A 17,866-nucleotide genomic window follows, 5' to 3' on the forward strand; every position below is an offset into this window, starting at 1 on the left:
TTTTTTTTGGAGTTTGGACTCCGTTATTGCCTCTTTGATAAATAGTTTCGAAGATTGAGAGCAATAAAAATTACTACCTCAGTCAGGAAAAGACTTCCAAGACGTAAAAGTCCCTTTTCGTATCTTTACACTTCTTAAGTATTTGCAAAAGAGCTTTTATCGCCCTGACGCGACGATATAATAGCCTCTTCCATATTAAATTCTGCCTTTTTTATCATTTTCTTAATGTTCATTGCCTTACACTTTACACCGAGTAGTACCTATTATCGAATTCAACGATACGAATTTGGAAAAAAAAATAGATATGAAATGTAGAACGTTCTCTTATATACCGTTTTCGAGTAAATCGATATTGAAGATTCATTCAAGTACGCGTGCACTTAAGCGTGACCTCACCGATGCTTCGGTCTAATGGACATCGCTCTGCACTACTTATGTTGCTGTCCGTGTTTACAATATTAAACAATAATAAGAGTGAACGATAAAACAAAACTGCTCTTCCTTCTTTTTTTCTTTTTTTTTTTATTAACATAAAAACTATTGAAAATAACTCTTTTCCTCTGTCGGCATAGTTATCGTTCTATGTATCACGTTTTTCACAAAGATATCCAATAAATTTTCAACGCGTGTACGTGGCTCTATGAATTCCACATTTTCACTTCAAATTTTTGCGTTGAATTTCGTAGTTTCAATTTCAGCTCGCGTCAGAAATATTCAAAATGTAGGTAGCGAAGAATCCAAAAGATTTCTTTTTTTCTAGCCAGTGAAATGCCTGCGTTCCCATAATTGGTCGAAGAAAATCGTTATCGTGACTGCAGCGAAACGTCGAATAAAATAATAAATACATTCGGAAAATATCTCACTCTCACAGTTAATAGACGAATGTTAAATTAAATTGTAAATGTACAACTTACGAATTATTACACTCGCTTTTCATTATTTTTGCCAACGTTGTGATTAAGTTGCTGCAGAGCAATTAAAAATTATCAACGTATCAGTGAAAATCTGAATTGTACAAATTTAAACGTGCCAACAGTAAGTACTGTTAAATACTTATTACTTTATCGTTAGATTAAAGTTATTTCAACTTTGATAAAATAAAAGTAGAACAGAATATACCTACACTCTGTCTAAATATCGATGTAGCGATAAATACAGTGATCTAGATTACATACAAGCGGGTATTGGTATGCTTCCTTCTGATACAATTTGATAACGATACTATTTTCTAGGAATGACAATTAATTTTACCTTTGTTTACAATCTGTAAAGTTGTAGAATAGCATTCGTAACATCCAAGAAAGAAAGATCAATATTTGATTAAAAAATAATATAATGCCTTTGCGTTTAACATTTCCGGCTAATAAAGTTATAATTAGACTATGTGGGTTCAAAAAAAAAAAAAAAAAAGAAAAGAAAAAAACATAATAGAACAACATTTGTACATTTTTCGGCGTACACTTGGATGAAACTGTTACAATTATATACAAATGTCAGAGAAAAACTGTTGCACATTACTCAACTTGGTTGTTCCTACGTAATCGTGTAATCCATTTTGTATGCAAAATGCAATCCACCACCTCCCGCGGTATGGGTATACACGAGAAAATGAGTTCGCTTTAACGGTTTCGATTCAACGGTCAGTTTATTTAATTTTAATTCCGGATGCGCATCCAGTTCCTATTCTGCTAAACATTTGCTTTCTCAAAATGTGTGTAAACCATGGATGCGCAACGAAGGCGAAAACGTTGAATCCGATTTCTACGATTGTTATTTGAGTCTTTCATTCTCGTTATTGCATTACTGAAATATTTAAATATATATATATATATATATATATAAAAAGAAGATTAATCATTCGTCGTAATACGAAGAGCAAGCTATTGGCAGTGGTGAAATACCGTTTAATGAGAATCATTGAGTTTCCTCGCGCAAACAGCCGTGTATAATTTGATGATGTTGTAACTCAATTGCAATTCAATGTCGTATCGTTTTCTTTCTTTTTCAGAAACGGAGAGGAGAATTCGCGCCAATAATCGCGAGTTCAACTCACAGTTTAATTATGCGGTAAGATCGAGATACGGTTCTATAATTCCTCTTGTTTTTTTTTTTTTTTTTTTTTTTGTCTTTACACACGATAATTGAAGCTCGCGGTGCTGATAATGACGAGACGCATTTCCCCTTATAGAACAACTACATCAAGACGTCCAAGTATACGGTTCTGACGTTCCTACCGTTAAATTTGTTCGAGCAATTTCAGCGGCTCGCTAACTTTTACTTCCTATGCCTGCTGGTGCTTCAGATGATCCCCGCTATCTCCTCCTTGACCCCCATCACTACAGCCATACCCCTTATAGGGGTGCTCATGCTCACTGCCGTCAAAGATGCCTACGACGATTTTGTAAGTTCACCAAAACTAAAAGAGATTATCTTCTTAAGTAACGAATAATAGAAACTATAATCTTCGTACCTGTAGAGAAAACGCGTCTTTAGTTCACTTTTACTCTAAACGTCGTCTTCTTTTGTTCACGTGTTTTGCAAGTAAATGTACTGAGCACATATTCGATTCCTTTTCTTCAGCAACGGCACAACAGCGATTCGCAAGTGAACAATCGAAAATCACAAACGCTGCGCGGTACCAGCCTTCGTGAAGAGAAATGGTCGCAAGTTCAAGTGGGCGATGTAATTAGAATGGAAAACGATCAGTTCGTTGCAGCCGACGTGCTTCTTTTATCTACTAGTGAGCCAAATGGTCTTTGTTATATCGAAACTGCGGAATTAGATGGGTTGGTATTTTTTTTAAATGCATCATTTACCAATTAAGATAATTTTGTTGGAAGATTTTAAGGTCTTTGCTTGCGAGCGAGAAAGAGCGAGAAAAAAAAGAAATGATGACACGTTTGATTGTTTCAGGGAAACGAATTTGAAGTGTCGGCAGTGTTTAACCGAAACTGCCGAAATGATGGATAATCACGAATTGATTGGTCAATTCGACGGAGAAATAGTTTGCGAAACTCCTAATAATTTGTTAAATAAATTTGATGGTACTCTTACGTGGAAAGGACAGAAGTAAGTGGTCGTTTTTTAATTTGTCTCGCATGATATAATATAAAGACACACGTTAAAACTGCTTTATGTACGCTATATTACAGATACCCATTGGACAACGACAAAATTATATTACGAGGTTGCGTGCTCCGAAATACGCAATGGTGCTATGGTGTGGTCATCTTTGCAGGCAAGGATACCAAATTAATGCAAAACTCAGGGAAGACCAAATTTAAGAGGACTTCTATAGATAGGCTGCTGAATCTTCTCATCATCGGGATAGTGTTCTTTTTACTTTCTATGTGTTTGTTCTGTATGATCGGCTGTGGTATTTGGGAAAGTCTTGTGGGCCGTTATTTTCAAGTGTATCTACCCTGGGACTCGTTGGTGCCTAGCGAGCCTATGGGAGGTGCAACAGTGATCGCTCTGCTTGTGTTCTTTTCTTATGCTATCGTATTGAACACAGTGGTGCCAATCAGTTTATACGTGAGTGTCGAAGTTATCAGATTCGTTCAATCGTTTTTGATCAATTGGGATGAAGAGATGTACCATGCACCTACGAACACACACGCTAAAGCAAGGACTACTACATTAAACGAAGAGTTGGGACAAATAGAATATATATTTTCCGATAAAACCGGAACATTAACGCAAAACATCATGACTTTTAACAAGTGTTCTGTGGCAGGAAAATGTTATGGGGACGTTATCGACGAAGTTACCGGGGAAGTCGTCGATTTAAGTGAGGTGAGTCTGTTTATCTCTTTATCCATAATCAGACTCGATGCGGATGATGGGGTACGTCATTACCAGTTTGTTAAACAAAGAAGTCGGTCGTCTTTTTTACTAGCTTTAATGTTTTGTAAATGTGACATGTTATTTTTAAGTTACACATTTTTGTTATCGTTGCAACGAGACTTTACTGTGATTTATAATTTTCATTACATCAATTATTGTTTGAGTTCCTTCATCATGTACATGTTTTATATCAAGAAATATAGATAATTTATTGATTTGGAACGACAAGTTTGTTTCTTGAAAACAGTTTTGCTCGGATATAAATTTTTTGTTGTACTTTTAAATCACGAATTATTACATTCAATAAATTTATAATCGTCTAGCATTTGAAATATCCACACATCAGTTTCGTTCGTTTCATACTTGTTATCAAAGAAGAATATGATTATTTGAAAATTTTTACATTATCAAGTGAAGATACAATGTACCAATGTCACGTCAAAAGTTTCAGTAAAATTTGCTATTTGTTGCATTTTATATATATATATATATATAAATGTTAGCGATTTAATAAGAAGAATAAAGATTTCTTAATTCGATCATTTCTTCTTGGTAACAAAAAGCAGACAATTCATTTCACAGTTTGGCCATATTTTGCATAAGATTTCATGTACATCACTTAGCATGTGTGTGCTGCATGTAGACGAACAAAGCTGCCGAAACACCTACGATGCGATGGAAAAATGGACAAGAGTTTGTTCAAGTATATACACCTAAAACTGGTCCAAACGTACGTCTACTGGAACAAGTTGACAGGATATCCAATATAATTGGAGAGCCAGGCCCCATTGGCAGTCCGATGGTTCCACATAAACTTTCTGTACGCATGTTAATAATTAACACATCTTATAAACAAAAAAAAATTTAATGCACTATTCAGCTTACTTTCTTCTGCTGTCCTGTTTGCATGCTATGCTTATTTAGGTATGTCGTAAAGGGATTATACGTACAATAACGTGGCGTTTTGGTTTTTATAAGTAGCAAACAATTACTAATTGTTGCTTTCTAATCGTTTTCTCTATTTTTCTATACATGCGTTAGATTGTATATTGCATGATGTCCCACTTTTGTTTATAATTAGATTCATGTATTCCTAAAGTGCTTAAATCTTGAACACTAATTTTCACAATGCTTTAAAGGAATTATAAAATTATAACATCTCATATGTGCCTGCTGACTTGCAACAAATCTATTTATATGGAGGCAAGGTATTTATTTTAATTTCTAGTACTTCCGTTTCCATATGTTTACTATCTTTTGTGTATCATACTAACACATAATGGAGTATAATAAATCAGTTTTAAATGTAATTTAATGTACGTTTACAGACAACGCCAGCATTGGATTTCTCGTTCAACAAGGATTACGAACCAGAATTCAAATTCTACGATTCTGCATTACTCGAAGCTGTAAAAAAAAATAACGAAGACGTTCATAGCTTCTTTCGATTGCTGGCACTTTGTCATACTGTTATGCCGGAAGAAAAAAATGGCAAGCTGGAGTATCAGGCACAGTCGCCGGATGAGGCTGCCCTTGTATCTGCCGCTAGAAACTTTGGTTTTGTATTCAAAGAAAGATCTCCAAATAGTATTACAATTGAAGTTATGGGGAAGCGTGAAATATACGAGCTGCTTTGCATTTTGGACTTTAATAATGTTAGGAAAAGAATGTCTGTAATTTTGAGGAAAGACGGGCATCTTAGGCTATACTGCAAAGGAGCGGACAATGTTATTTACGAGCGATTGAAAAAAGGCAGTGAGGATATGATGGCAAAAACATTGGATCATCTTAACAAATTTGCGGGTGAGGGCTTAAGAACATTGTGCCTTTCGGTCAGAGATCTAGATGAACAATTTTTCAATGATTGGAAGCAACGTCATCAAGAAGCTGCCATGAGTCAGGAAAACAGGGATGATAAATTGGATGCAATATATGAAGAAATAGAAAAGGATATGACATTATTAGGTGCTACTGCCATTGAAGATAAGTTACAAGATGGTGTACCTCAAACTATTGCTAATTTAGCTCTGGCTGGCATAAAGATCTGGGTATTAACTGGTGACAAACAAGGTAATAAATTATATGATAATGCAAAGTCATACGCAATATATATACATAAGCCATACGTATATTAATAATATTATAACGTACATGAATATTTATGTTGTTTTATATTTTTATACAGAAACAGCTATCAATATTGGTTATTCCTGCCAACTGCTGACAGACGACCTTACAGATGTTTTTATAGTAGATTCCACTACCTATGATGGTGTCGAGAATCAGTTATCGCGATACTTGGAAACTATTAAAACAACTTCCGGTCATCAAAATCGGCCAACTCTCTCCGTTGTCACATTCAGGTGGGACAAAGAAAGGTCAGGCACATGAAAGAGACGGAGTACCAATCATTAACCTTTTCCATATTTCAATCTGACTAATTAACGCATTTATTTTAAAAGTTTCTTTTTCATATTGAATGTAGCATCATGTTCTGTGTAATGCTTTTTTCGTCTGGTTATGCCTAAGAATTTATAAATATTTCAGACCTAGATTTTCTTCCTTTGACATTAAGTTAAGATAATGAGATTCAAAGTTCAATATAAAAAAACCAATGATCAGAATTATATCTTCTTAATAATATTCCTATTAAATACCAATTAATTTAAACATACTTTAGCATGCAAAAATTATGGCATTACAAAAGTATTGATAAATTAAATTGCACCAATACATTATTTCAATTCAATACATGCAAGAATATAAATTTTATCACATTTAAATTTAAAACTTAAGTTTTCTCGACTATACAGTTAAATATATGTTTGCATGCATATTTAAAATATTTATACATATGTTACATACAAATTCATATTCCATATAATTGTTTTTTTCTCAAGTTTTCTTTTATTATATGAAAAGTATTGAAACCATTAATTCTCGTGCTTGTCGATTATAACGTAGATATTTGAGTATATAGTAGATTTAGGTATTAGTTATTTTTTTTCTTTTTTTTTTTTATTCAAATATTAATAATTTTTGCTTTTCCAATATCCTATGATTATGTATTAACATTAATTAGTCGAAACGAATAATGATAATTATCATGTGCTTGAAACTCACTCCTTCTCTTTCTGTATGCTTAAAATTAATCTTAGTAATAATAATAATAAAAATAACAACAACACAATAAGTATGTTGCTTATGTCACGTTATTATATCAGTAGTCCATGATACAGTGCACTGTGTATATTGTTTATAATTAATATGCATCATTTTTATGTTCAATGGAACAAATCAAATTTCTCCTTTTTTTTTCTTTTTTTCTCAGCAAATAATTAAATATTACATTTTACTATTGATTGAATTCAATGAAATATCTGATAAAAATCAAATCTAAAAAAAAGATCAAACTTTTGATTCTAAGACAGAGTTTTTATTGTAAATCATATTTTATTCTAAATATGATCTTGTTTTGTTTAAACTTTATATTTTTCATATATAGCAGCGATACTGAGTACAATCCTAGCAGGGATGAACAGGACGAGCATGAGATGGAACAAGCAACAGGATTCGCGGTGGTTATTAATGGGCATTCCTTAGTTCATGCATTACATCCGCAACTTGAGCAACTTTTTCTTGAGGTATCAAGCCAATGTAAGTTACTTATTTAAAAAAATTCTATGTCTATGCGAATAACTATTTTAACATTGTATATTTGAAATTTTTAGGTAAAGCTGTGATATGCTGTCGTGTGACTCCTTTACAAAAAGCAATGGTAGTCGAATTAATCAAGAAAAATAAAAATGCTGTGACTCTGGCAATTGGTGATGGAGCTAATGATGTCTCGATGATAAAAACAGCTCATATAGGTGTTGGCATCAGTGGACAAGAAGGGTTACAAGCTGTATTAGCATCCGATTATTCGATAGGACAGTTCAGATTTTTAGAAAGATTACTCCTTGTTCATGGCAGATGGTCATATTACAGAATGAGCAAATTTCTTAGATATTTTTTTTATAAGAACTTTGCGTTTACATTATGTCACATCTGGTTTGCCTTTTTCTGTGGATTTAGCGCACAGGTATAAATCTATATCATTAATGTTCTTATTTCTTCATGTATTATTCTCTACTTATAAAGTGATGAGACTAAGGCGAATGTGATTCGCAAAATTCCTTTGTTGAGCAGTTTTAGTTCCAAAGTTGAGTATTGGGGAAATGAACTAATTTTTAATTGATTCTGACTTTCAAACATTTATAATGAAAATTTAGTTTGAAGATAAATTTCTATGTACTCTTATAAATGTTTATATTTCTTTACAGACTGTATTTGATCCTATGTATATTTCTGTCTACAATCTCTTTTATACATCATTACCTGTAATGGCAGTTGGCATATTTGATCAAGATGTTAATGATAAAAATAGTTTAATGTATCCGAAACTATATGCACCTGGATTACAAAATTTACTTTTTAATAAAAAGGAATTTTGTTGGAGTGCCATACATGGGTTTTTTGCTAGCTGTGTATTATTTTTAGTTCCGTATGGTAAGTTCAAAGTAATCTATGCACTATTTTATTGCATTTTAGTTAAAATTATAATTGAATATATTTTCAGGAACATATAAGGATGGAGTATCACCAAAGGGCTATGTACTTTCTGATCATATGTTACTGGGAAGTGTTGTAGCTACTATATTAGTCATAGTTGTGACTGTTCAAATAGCCCTTGATACATCATATTGGACAATTGTTAATCACATTATGGTTTGGGGCTCGCTCATTTGGTATTTTATTTTAGATTATTTCTATAACTTTGTCATAGGTGGTAGTTATGTTGGCAGTCTTACAATGGTATGTTATTTTGTTATGATCAATATTTTAATAATAAAACTAATTACAAAAATTAAACATAGTATATTAATACATGGACACACGATTTTCAGGCAATGTCTGAAGCAACGTTTTGGTTCACGGCGGTCATTTCGTGTATCATATTAGTAATACCTGTACTATCGTGGAGATTCTTCTTCATAGATGTAAGACCAACACTATCTGACAGAGTTAGACTTAAACAGAGATTGGCACAACTTCGCTCTCGCCAAAGTCAAGACATACTTCGTACACCATCTACAAGACGAACACGACGATCTCTTCGTTCTGGATATGCTTTTGCGCATCAAGAAGGTTTTGGCAAACTCATTACATCTGGAAAAATTATGCGAAAATTGCCGAATGGTGCAGATTTTAAGTTTGCCATGCCATTTACGAACAATACCAGCAAACAAGTTAGTGTTGCCACCACGTCACCAAAGGACAATTCATCCAAAAATTCGCACACATTGGATACTATTAATCTGTAATTTGTAAGTCTTTCCACCATCTATTCAATTGATGATTGATTTGCGATGCAATGAATTAACATTCTTTTGCAAATTAATTTTTCATTTCAACACCAATCGAATTTTCTAATACTAGACCATGAAGCTTCATTATCATTTGCAATCTATTCTTGTTATATGTAATACACCAAAATTATGTGCATTGCAATAGCTAAAAAATATCTGCTAGCTTAATAGATTCAAATTTTTGTATCAATGCTTAAAAAATTTAAGTAATCGAATTTCATATGACAATAATGTATTAATTGTTTGCATAAGGAAGTTTACATACATACTAATGTCTACTAAAGAATACTATTTCTTTTTTCACTAAAAATTATTGTTAGTTAAAGATCATTTTAATACGATGCATTTTTTATATGATCAATCATTGTTCTAGACTCTTGAAAATTTTTATGCTATGTATAACATATTTATATTTTTTTAATATATATTTGTTCATTTTAGAATATAATTTCTTAATTTTTTAAAATTAAAATAAGATAAAATAGTAGCAAGTATTTCATAAATTTGCTCATTTTTGTAGTCACTCTAATTAGAGATAAAGTTTATGTTATGTAAAGATTATGTTACAAAGAGTCTAGAATAAAAAAGATCTCAGAATCAAAGAACTTATTGAGTCATTATCATTAATAATGACCTCTGAAAAATTCTCAAACAGTACACATTAAGAAAAATGCACAGGTTGATTTATGATTATACATTTTTTGCTTTTTATGTGAAAAAAAGATTGAAAATCTTGAAATTGTATTATAAGAATTGCTATTATCTGTTTGCTATTGTTCGGCCATTAATTGAAATTAATTAGTTTATTGTTGCTAATTTGTTACTGTGAATATAGATATTAATTTAACGAGCTCTATGATAACGATAAATCGATGTTTTACACGTTATATTTGGAATATTTTTGAAGATATGCTTCCAAATTTAACGTGGTCACTAAAGAATATAGAATTCTTGTATAAGAATTCTTATAAAGAATTAAGCTGTTCTTCTAAATATAACAAAACAAAGACAAAAATATCTTTTGTTTAAAAATTGACATCAAAATACAACGCAATAATGAGGTAAATTATGATTTGTGTGATCATGACACTCCCTGTGTACATACGTGTAAAGGTGTCAAAAATCATATAATATCCTTACTTGTATTATATACTGTCCTAGTACGAATATAAAATATGTTTACACAATACATGTATTATGATAAGGATTATAGTTATGATAATAATTGCCTTTATAAAACATGAATACAAGAAACAATTAAAATTACTATATCATAACATTGACTGTAAATATTTTAAAAAGAGATATATATATTAAATGTTAAGTATACATTTTTTAAAAGAAAGTAATATATAGGTAGATCAATTTAAAAAAAAAATGATATGAAAATAGTAGCTATATTATATTATACTATTGCGGATAATGTTTGCCTTGGACTGACTACTGAATATATATGATATGATAAAATAAAAAACAGTAGTAGCAATGAAATATGTATTTCTACTTTTAATATTAATGTAAATTCTAGGGAGATATAGTCTGTATTGGGAAAGTGTGTTCCACAAAGAATTTTTTTATTTAAACAGAAAAATAGGAATTTATTGCTTTCGAACATTGTGCCTAATCGAGAAGCTACACAGAGTGTTTCACATTGCAATGGTATTTTGTTCATTTACGTTTATATAAGACGGCGTATGATATGTATGTAATTAGATTCTTCTTTTTATGAATTATATGTTAATAGTATCAAATTATTTAATTATTGTCTTTGTATAAATGTTTTTATTTATTTCTCGTAAATAGAAATATTTATATATAAATTTCATTTATATTATATGTACCGATCCAAAGTTATTAATTGAGAGAAAAGGTTTAATTAACGAGACTGCTGCGTTTGTATATTCTACTTTTAGAAGTAAATATAATATATATGTAACGCAGGAATGTCATAAAATGGGAAAGTAAGAAGTTTCAAACTCAATACGTAATTTTAAATGTGACAAGTATACCTTCACTATAATGATATATTTCGGTTTACTTTGAAATTGAAAGTTATGTGTTTTTAAAGCACCAAGTATCAATCAAGAATTGAGGTACTTTTTTTTTATAATACATGTTGAATTTTCAATAATACGAATGGACTGAAAAGTAATTCTACAAGTATTTATAAAACAAAATTGTGAAATCATCTCTAACATTGAAAACAAGATGTATCATGCTAAACTATTTGTGTCAGGAAAATTATGAATATATTCTTCTTTATACCCAAGGAAACGTCATAGTTACCTAGAAAATGCACCGCCTATATTTTTTGTCTAAACTCGTTTATATGTACATTTATTTTGTAACACTTCGTGCTAAGTAGTATTTGGAGATGTGATATTATTATTATGGACAATTATATTGTAATGTATGTATTACTTATTTCAAATCCCAAAACGGGTATAATTTCATTTTCATTTGCAGATAATACCCTTGTCCTAAAATCTGTGAATATCGTGATTTTTAAATAATATGAAATAACATTGTGATTAAGATGTTATTTTTATATTAAAGAATCTTTATGTACTACATTGTACATACATTTAAATGCAGCTTCTATAAAATGTATATCGTTTACTTTTAATTTAACGCATTGGAAAATTTATTAAACTTAAAAATATACATAGTAATATTATTTAAAAATCCTGGTATACATTGACTTAATGTATAAAATAAAAGTAAGAAATTAAGGAAAATAAGCATTATAAAATAGTCATAACATATTGTTGATTGCATAAGTTGTTATATATGTTACTTTAAATACTGAATCAAATGTTTAGAAACAAAATGCAAGAGCAAATTGTCTGCTGCATGTGCTCTATAGACAGCGCATCGATTATTGCTTAAAACTATTTGCTTAGGACATAGTATAATTTAAAGAAGAAAACGATTGTACTTATAGCCATGTACAATTGTTAAATCTTCATTACATTTCATGTCCAGTAAATAATCTTTTACTACAATTTTTCAAGTACGTGTTCTTCGTGGGATGCTAACGTAAGACAATAATATATTTAACAACAACAATAATTAAAAAATATAAAAATATTACATATAATTAATAATGTATTTGAAATTATTTATATCAACTATGTTATGTCTTTGAATAGTTAAAATTAGTTATTTCAATCATGTTATTATTCGTTTATTGTTCAAAAAAATTTTATTATTTCATTTTCAATGTTTTGATACTATGTCCTATGTACTATTTCTGATATATTCTACTTTTACGTATTAAACAATGCATCCTATATAAAATTTAAGCCCTACTAAAACGAAGAACATTATACAAACACGTTTTGTATGTGTAGGGCCATGCAGAAGGGCATATAAAAAGAAACTAACGTTATCGAATACAATGTTCCTTACAAAATGCACGCAGGATAGAAAATTAGTATGTATGTGTCTATTGCATTATTATATGACATTGAACGCGGTGGAGACTTTAAATGAATTAACTTATCGAACAAAATATTGATCAATCAATTGAAATTAATTTTTCTGCAATTTCTAGAGTTGTTGCGCTCAAATATACATTCAGTTATATGTTAACGCTTCATCACAAATAATAAGGAAAAGTTTTAATTTGTATTTTCGATGAATGTATTGATACAAAGACGATTTACTTTTTTGTAAATCGTGTTGGATTTTTTTTTTTCTTTTTTTTTTAATACTACACTCTGTGTAATATCAATTTTGTAAATTTAAATATTGCTTTAAGTATATCGTGTACAGTAAAATCTACCTGTTAAGTGTATTATTTTTTTATGTGTAAATAACTCGCATGAAAGGAGAGATTTGTGTTGTAAAAAGCGAATAATGTCTAAAATGATCTAAAAACTATCTTTGTAGAAGTCCTGTTTTCTTTTTCATGGAACTATATTAATACTATTTCTTCTTTCATTTCATCTATTCTCCTAAGATTATCCTTACGTTTTTATGTTATGAGCTAAACTGAAAATAATAGTAATAGTAATTTTCATCCTTTCTCACTACTTTGAACCTGGTGAATATTGACATATACTTCTAGAAACAATTAAGTTTGTTATGCATTAAAAAAAAGTGTTACATAGTTATTACTTATAGTTCAGTCTGAATAAGAGGGACCACAGTACCATATGTTAGAATGGATTTATAATTTATATGTTTTAAGGTGTTTTAGAAGATTAGATACATTTGAAAGCTTATTATTTTGATTTTAAACATTTATAATTTTCTCTCCAACCAAATCGGATATCTGATAAATTCTAACTTTATTGTAAAATTAAAATTTAATTTTATTACTTACATATATATTTATTTTTTACATATATACCTCAAATGTATCGTATAGCAAACGTAGTAATCTTCTAACACACCTTAAAACAATCATATTTTATTTCTGTAGAACTCCCAGCTTTTCACTTCTATATCAGGATCTAACAAAATATGTAAAAAAAATATTAAATGTTGCTTCAGTATTTAAATGCACACGTCGTCTTAATTTATGCTTTTAATGTAACTAAATGTACAACACAACAAATTTTGTTATAGCTTTATGTAATATATTAAAATATGAAATTAATTTTATTCTTATATCATGATTTTAATGTGAAACACTTTTTCATCAATTTCAGAGGTAGCCAACTCATGTTAATATGTGCATTAATATAAGATATGTACAATTTGTATCTTTACAAAATTGTATTATGTTTTTGTTACCCATCAGTATTGAATAGATTTATGTATGTGTGTAATAGATACATGTATATGAAATCATGCACGAATTTTAAAAGCTGATTGAAAGGATGCAATCAATCGTGAGCAGTACTCGTAAAAAACTATTTGCAAGCTCATCACAGATGGGCAATGCGAAATCATTAATTTAGAAAAAAATGATAAATATGTCCCTTTTTAATCCATAAAGCGGATATATTGAAGGAACATTATTTATACTTTATACTTTTTTCGAGAAGGAAAATGGTGGAACATCATCAAAGAGAAACAAGAGCAAGTAAATCTGGTAATGTTTGTACTTATTATGAAAGACGAATAATAATTAATCTTGCTACAGAAAACGCTGCAGAATGCGATTACAATTCTAATAATTTATCAACGAGTCACCTCTTTATGCTATTGAAATTTAATATTTCACAAATTACAAAATTGTTCACGTATCAAACATTTCTTACTAGTTTTTAAGTTAATAAAAGTAATGCAGCATAATGTTGTATTTTTCAAGTATGTATTATTGTTATTTTAGCCTATAACATTCCCATCCTATATTAATTTTGTACAAATATAAACAATATATTTAAGGACATACAATATTCATAATGTATAAAATTAATGTTTATTTGATTTTAATTATTTGTACAATAATTGTAACAAAAATACATTATTGATTGCATATCATACATCACTGCAGTAATTCATTGTAGTTGTTTAATACTGATTTGAATTTATTTCTCCTTGCTTCGTTAAATTATATATTACATTAGTGACTCATTGCAAATCAAGAGCAAAAAAAACAATAACAATGAATTGTCCCTTGTAATAATTAATTCTAGTTCAGTTTATAGTTAAAATTGTAATCTTTTTGCAAGGGAAGCACCATCCATTGATTCCAATAGTTTCCTCTTCAAACTGGGCTTCTCCTCTGGTTGGCGTTTTACAGATGTAGGAAGAGGTAATCTAGCACCAGGAGTTGGTGCAGGCTTGTTACTAAAGTATGGCATTTGAAGAGCTTGGTCACATGAACATCTCTCCAAAGGATTCACATTTAACAGACTAGCAATTAAATCTAGGAGATCATCACTGGCAGCAGTGAATATATGTTTCAATGGCGTGCCAGGGAAAGGTTTGAACTGAATGAAATCTGGTAATTCGCTCATTCCAGGCCATGTTTCTTCAGTGGGTGTACCTAATGTCTAAAAATTACATATTATGAATAAGAATTTTTCTTGAGTTACAATAAACATAATACCTGAAATATTCTAGTAAGTTGATCCAAATCAGACTCCCCAGGTAAAAATGGTACACGTAATAACAATTCTGCTAATATACAACCAATTGCCCACATGTCAATTCCAGTTCCGTACAATCTTGCACCATATAACAATTCTGGTGCTCTATACCATCTTGTCACCACTTGATGAGTATTTATCCGATTCGGCGAGCCGAAAAACTTGGCCAGACCAAAGTCACCAATTTTTAAAACGCCTTCCGAGTTAACTAACAAATTATTTGGTTTCAAATCTCTGTGAAGTATCCAATTATAATGCAAATAGTCTAATCCTTGTAAAGTTTGAATCATATACGCTTTAATATTTGCAGCTGTTAACACTATATTATTATCCTTTATTATTATCTCCAAATCTGTGTCCATAAAGTCAAACACCAAAGAAACATTTGACTTGTGACCAAATACATCTGTAACAACACATCAATGACACAACAAATGAATGTCAGTTAATTAGCATTGTATAACATGTACGCAGAATACCTAATAAACCTATCACATTATCGTGTCTTAATTCTTGCAATAATTTAATTTCTCGTAACGCAGTTCTGTTTATGCCATCCTTGGCTTCTGCACGACTTCCAACTTTAATCTGAAATTATCATAAATGACCATGAAATTACCACGAATAAAAGCCAATACTTTATTAGCCTGTAAAATCATCGTTAAGTAATGAACCTTTTTCACAGCAACAATTTTAGATGTTTCGATATCTTTGGCTTTGTAGACAGTAGCGAACTGAAATTCACAAATATGTTTATGGTATAAAAACGGAGTTTAACATATGACTAACCTGTCCTTCTCCTAAGAAATCAATCTTCTCATATCTTCGCAATTTTTCCGTCATGTTTCTTTCGATGTAACAATACTTTTATTCCTTTGAAAATCTATTATTCGTTTAAAAATATTTTAAACAATAAAAGTATCTTTCATCATTCATGAGCAGACTTCGTTTAACGTCAAAACGAAGTGTAAACGACACATAGACAAAACAGAGAATAATCCAACTGTCTATAATATAAAATTCATAGTCTGATAGGTCGAACAAAAATTAAATTTTTCCATGAAATTAAAGATAATTTATAAAACAGGATATTTTTTAATCTCGTAAATGAAGTTGCTCAGAATTTTATACAGCAATTTATAGTTTCTTTATTTATATTCTGATGGAATTACGTTGATACAACATGATTAATGATACAACTGTCGTGAACAACCGTTTATTTTTAAAACTATGAATTAAATATAATCCTCTTCCCTTCTTTATATTTGTTAAATAATAATTTTCTATAAGAAGCTTATTATTAAGAAGCAAGTAGTTTATTATCTAAAGTTAGTTTCATAGTACATGGCTTATTACTATCCGAAAATATTTCCATTTGTAACATCTAGAGATACGATTTATTATATTCTGATATTTATTTATACGTCACGTATAACTTTTTTCAAAATTTAAAACAATCATTTTTTATTCGAGTCGTACATATCAAATCAATTAACTCATCTGCAGAAAATGTTACAGTACAAATATAATGTATTTTTATGTCTGTATTTCCAAACGTAAATGATGCGAAATATGCGATAAGAGAAAGTAAAGGATTCAATTAGAAAGAGGCAATCGCGAAAGTTCATAAATTAATTGCTTTAATTAATTTTTTTCGCAATTGAAAATTTAATCGATTTATAGACTTTGAAATACTAGCGCCGCATAGTGGCAAAACGATGGAACTAAATGTCCTTCTTGTTGCACACTATTGTTCTCCTTGTGTTTCACACGACATATATCTATCCTTGTCGCACAGTATTGCTCTTCTTGTCTACGATGGTGGTGACACCTACAGAAGTGTTGGTAAAGTAGGGGTTAAAAATGCGGCAAGAATATAGTGATTATGATAATTTATATTTAAATCACAATACTATAAATAAATAATAACTCCGTAATTAATTTTAGTTGTTTATATAAAAATATTATCAATATCACAAAATATACAATTACTAATAATTTAATGAAGATTACATAATGGAAGTTAAATGACGAANTAAACATTTCTATGGTGATAATAAAATTAATAGCTATTTTTAAATATTCTATTGTTTATATTAAATACACATCTCGACGGAATATAGATGTCGTTGATCTAAATTCTTGGAAGTAGAGGTGGCTACAAGAATAAGCTACGTGCTGCCATCTGTTGGAACTTTTTACACACTACCGGAACTTTTCACATATTTTAATTTGAACAGATTTAAATAGATAGCGGGATCATCGTAGAGAAGGAGAGCGATAATGTGCGACAAGGACAGATATATGCCTTGTGAAAGACAAAGAGAGCGATAGTGTGCGACAAAGACACCAACAACATTTAGTTCCTCTGTTTCACCGCTATGCAGCGCTAGTATTTCAAAGTCTATAAATCGATTAAATTTTCAATTGCGAAAAAAACTAATTGTTGCGATTAATTTATGAACTTTCGCGATTGCCTCTCTCTAATTAAATCCTTTACTTTCTCTCGTAGATGGCAGCACATTGGTAAACGAGGAAAAAGAGATAATATGCGCGTAAAAA

The 17,866-nt window shown here is 30.2% G+C and overlaps 2 protein-coding genes across 10 annotated transcripts in view; one reads left to right on the plus strand and one right to left on the minus strand.

The window, feature by feature from the left end:
* LOC122536727 (phospholipid-transporting ATPase ID) overlaps positions 1-14,522 on the plus strand; it is a 38,209-nt gene extending 23,687 nt beyond the window's left edge. For 4 of the 9 annotated variants that reach the window (XM_043669336.1, XM_043669330.1, XM_043669338.1 and 1 more), the window contains 13 exons: positions 2,009-2,067; positions 2,189-2,401; positions 2,581-2,786; positions 2,914-3,069; positions 3,153-3,795; positions 4,490-4,666; positions 5,175-5,916; positions 6,032-6,224; positions 7,352-7,503; positions 7,578-7,930; positions 8,172-8,397; positions 8,468-8,703; positions 8,796-9,275. In XM_043669336.1, coding sequence (XP_043525271.1) covers positions 2,009-2,067; positions 2,189-2,401; positions 2,581-2,786; positions 2,914-3,069; positions 3,153-3,795; positions 4,490-4,666; positions 5,175-5,916; positions 6,032-6,224; positions 7,352-7,503; positions 7,578-7,930; positions 8,172-8,397; positions 8,468-8,703; positions 8,796-9,212 — 3,773 coding nt within the window. In that variant the 3' untranslated portion in view covers positions 9,213-9,275. Of the gene's footprint in view, positions 1-2,008; positions 2,068-2,188; positions 2,402-2,580; positions 2,787-2,913; positions 3,070-3,152; positions 3,796-4,489; positions 4,667-5,174; positions 5,917-6,031; positions 6,225-7,351; positions 7,504-7,577; positions 7,931-8,171; positions 8,398-8,467; positions 8,704-8,795; positions 9,276-13,915 lie in introns of those variants that run through there. The other 5 variants (XM_043669331.1, XM_043669333.1, XM_043669335.1 and 2 more) reach the window with 5 other exon arrangements.
* Positions 14,523-14,612: 90 nt separating this feature from the next.
* On the minus strand, positions 14,613-16,317 carry LOC122536728 (cyclin-dependent kinase 7). The gene is made up of 5 exons (XM_043669340.1): positions 16,094-16,317; positions 15,979-16,038; positions 15,784-15,892; positions 15,265-15,710; positions 14,613-15,208 (listed from the first exon to the last, which is right to left on the minus strand). Exons 1-5 carry the CDS (start codon positions 16,145-16,147, stop codon positions 14,861-14,863), a joined length of 1,017 nt encoding a protein of 338 aa, XP_043525275.1. The 5' UTR covers positions 16,148-16,317; the 3' UTR covers positions 14,613-14,860.
* Positions 16,318-17,866: the final 1,549 nt, after the last annotated feature.

The sequence above is a fragment of the Frieseomelitta varia genome, unplaced genomic scaffold, assembly GCF_011392965.1.
Source record: "Frieseomelitta varia isolate USP_RPSP 00005682 unplaced genomic scaffold, Fvar_1.2 scaffold_867, whole genome shotgun sequence".
Taxonomy (NCBI): domain Eukaryota; kingdom Metazoa; phylum Arthropoda; class Insecta; order Hymenoptera; family Apidae; genus Frieseomelitta; species Frieseomelitta varia.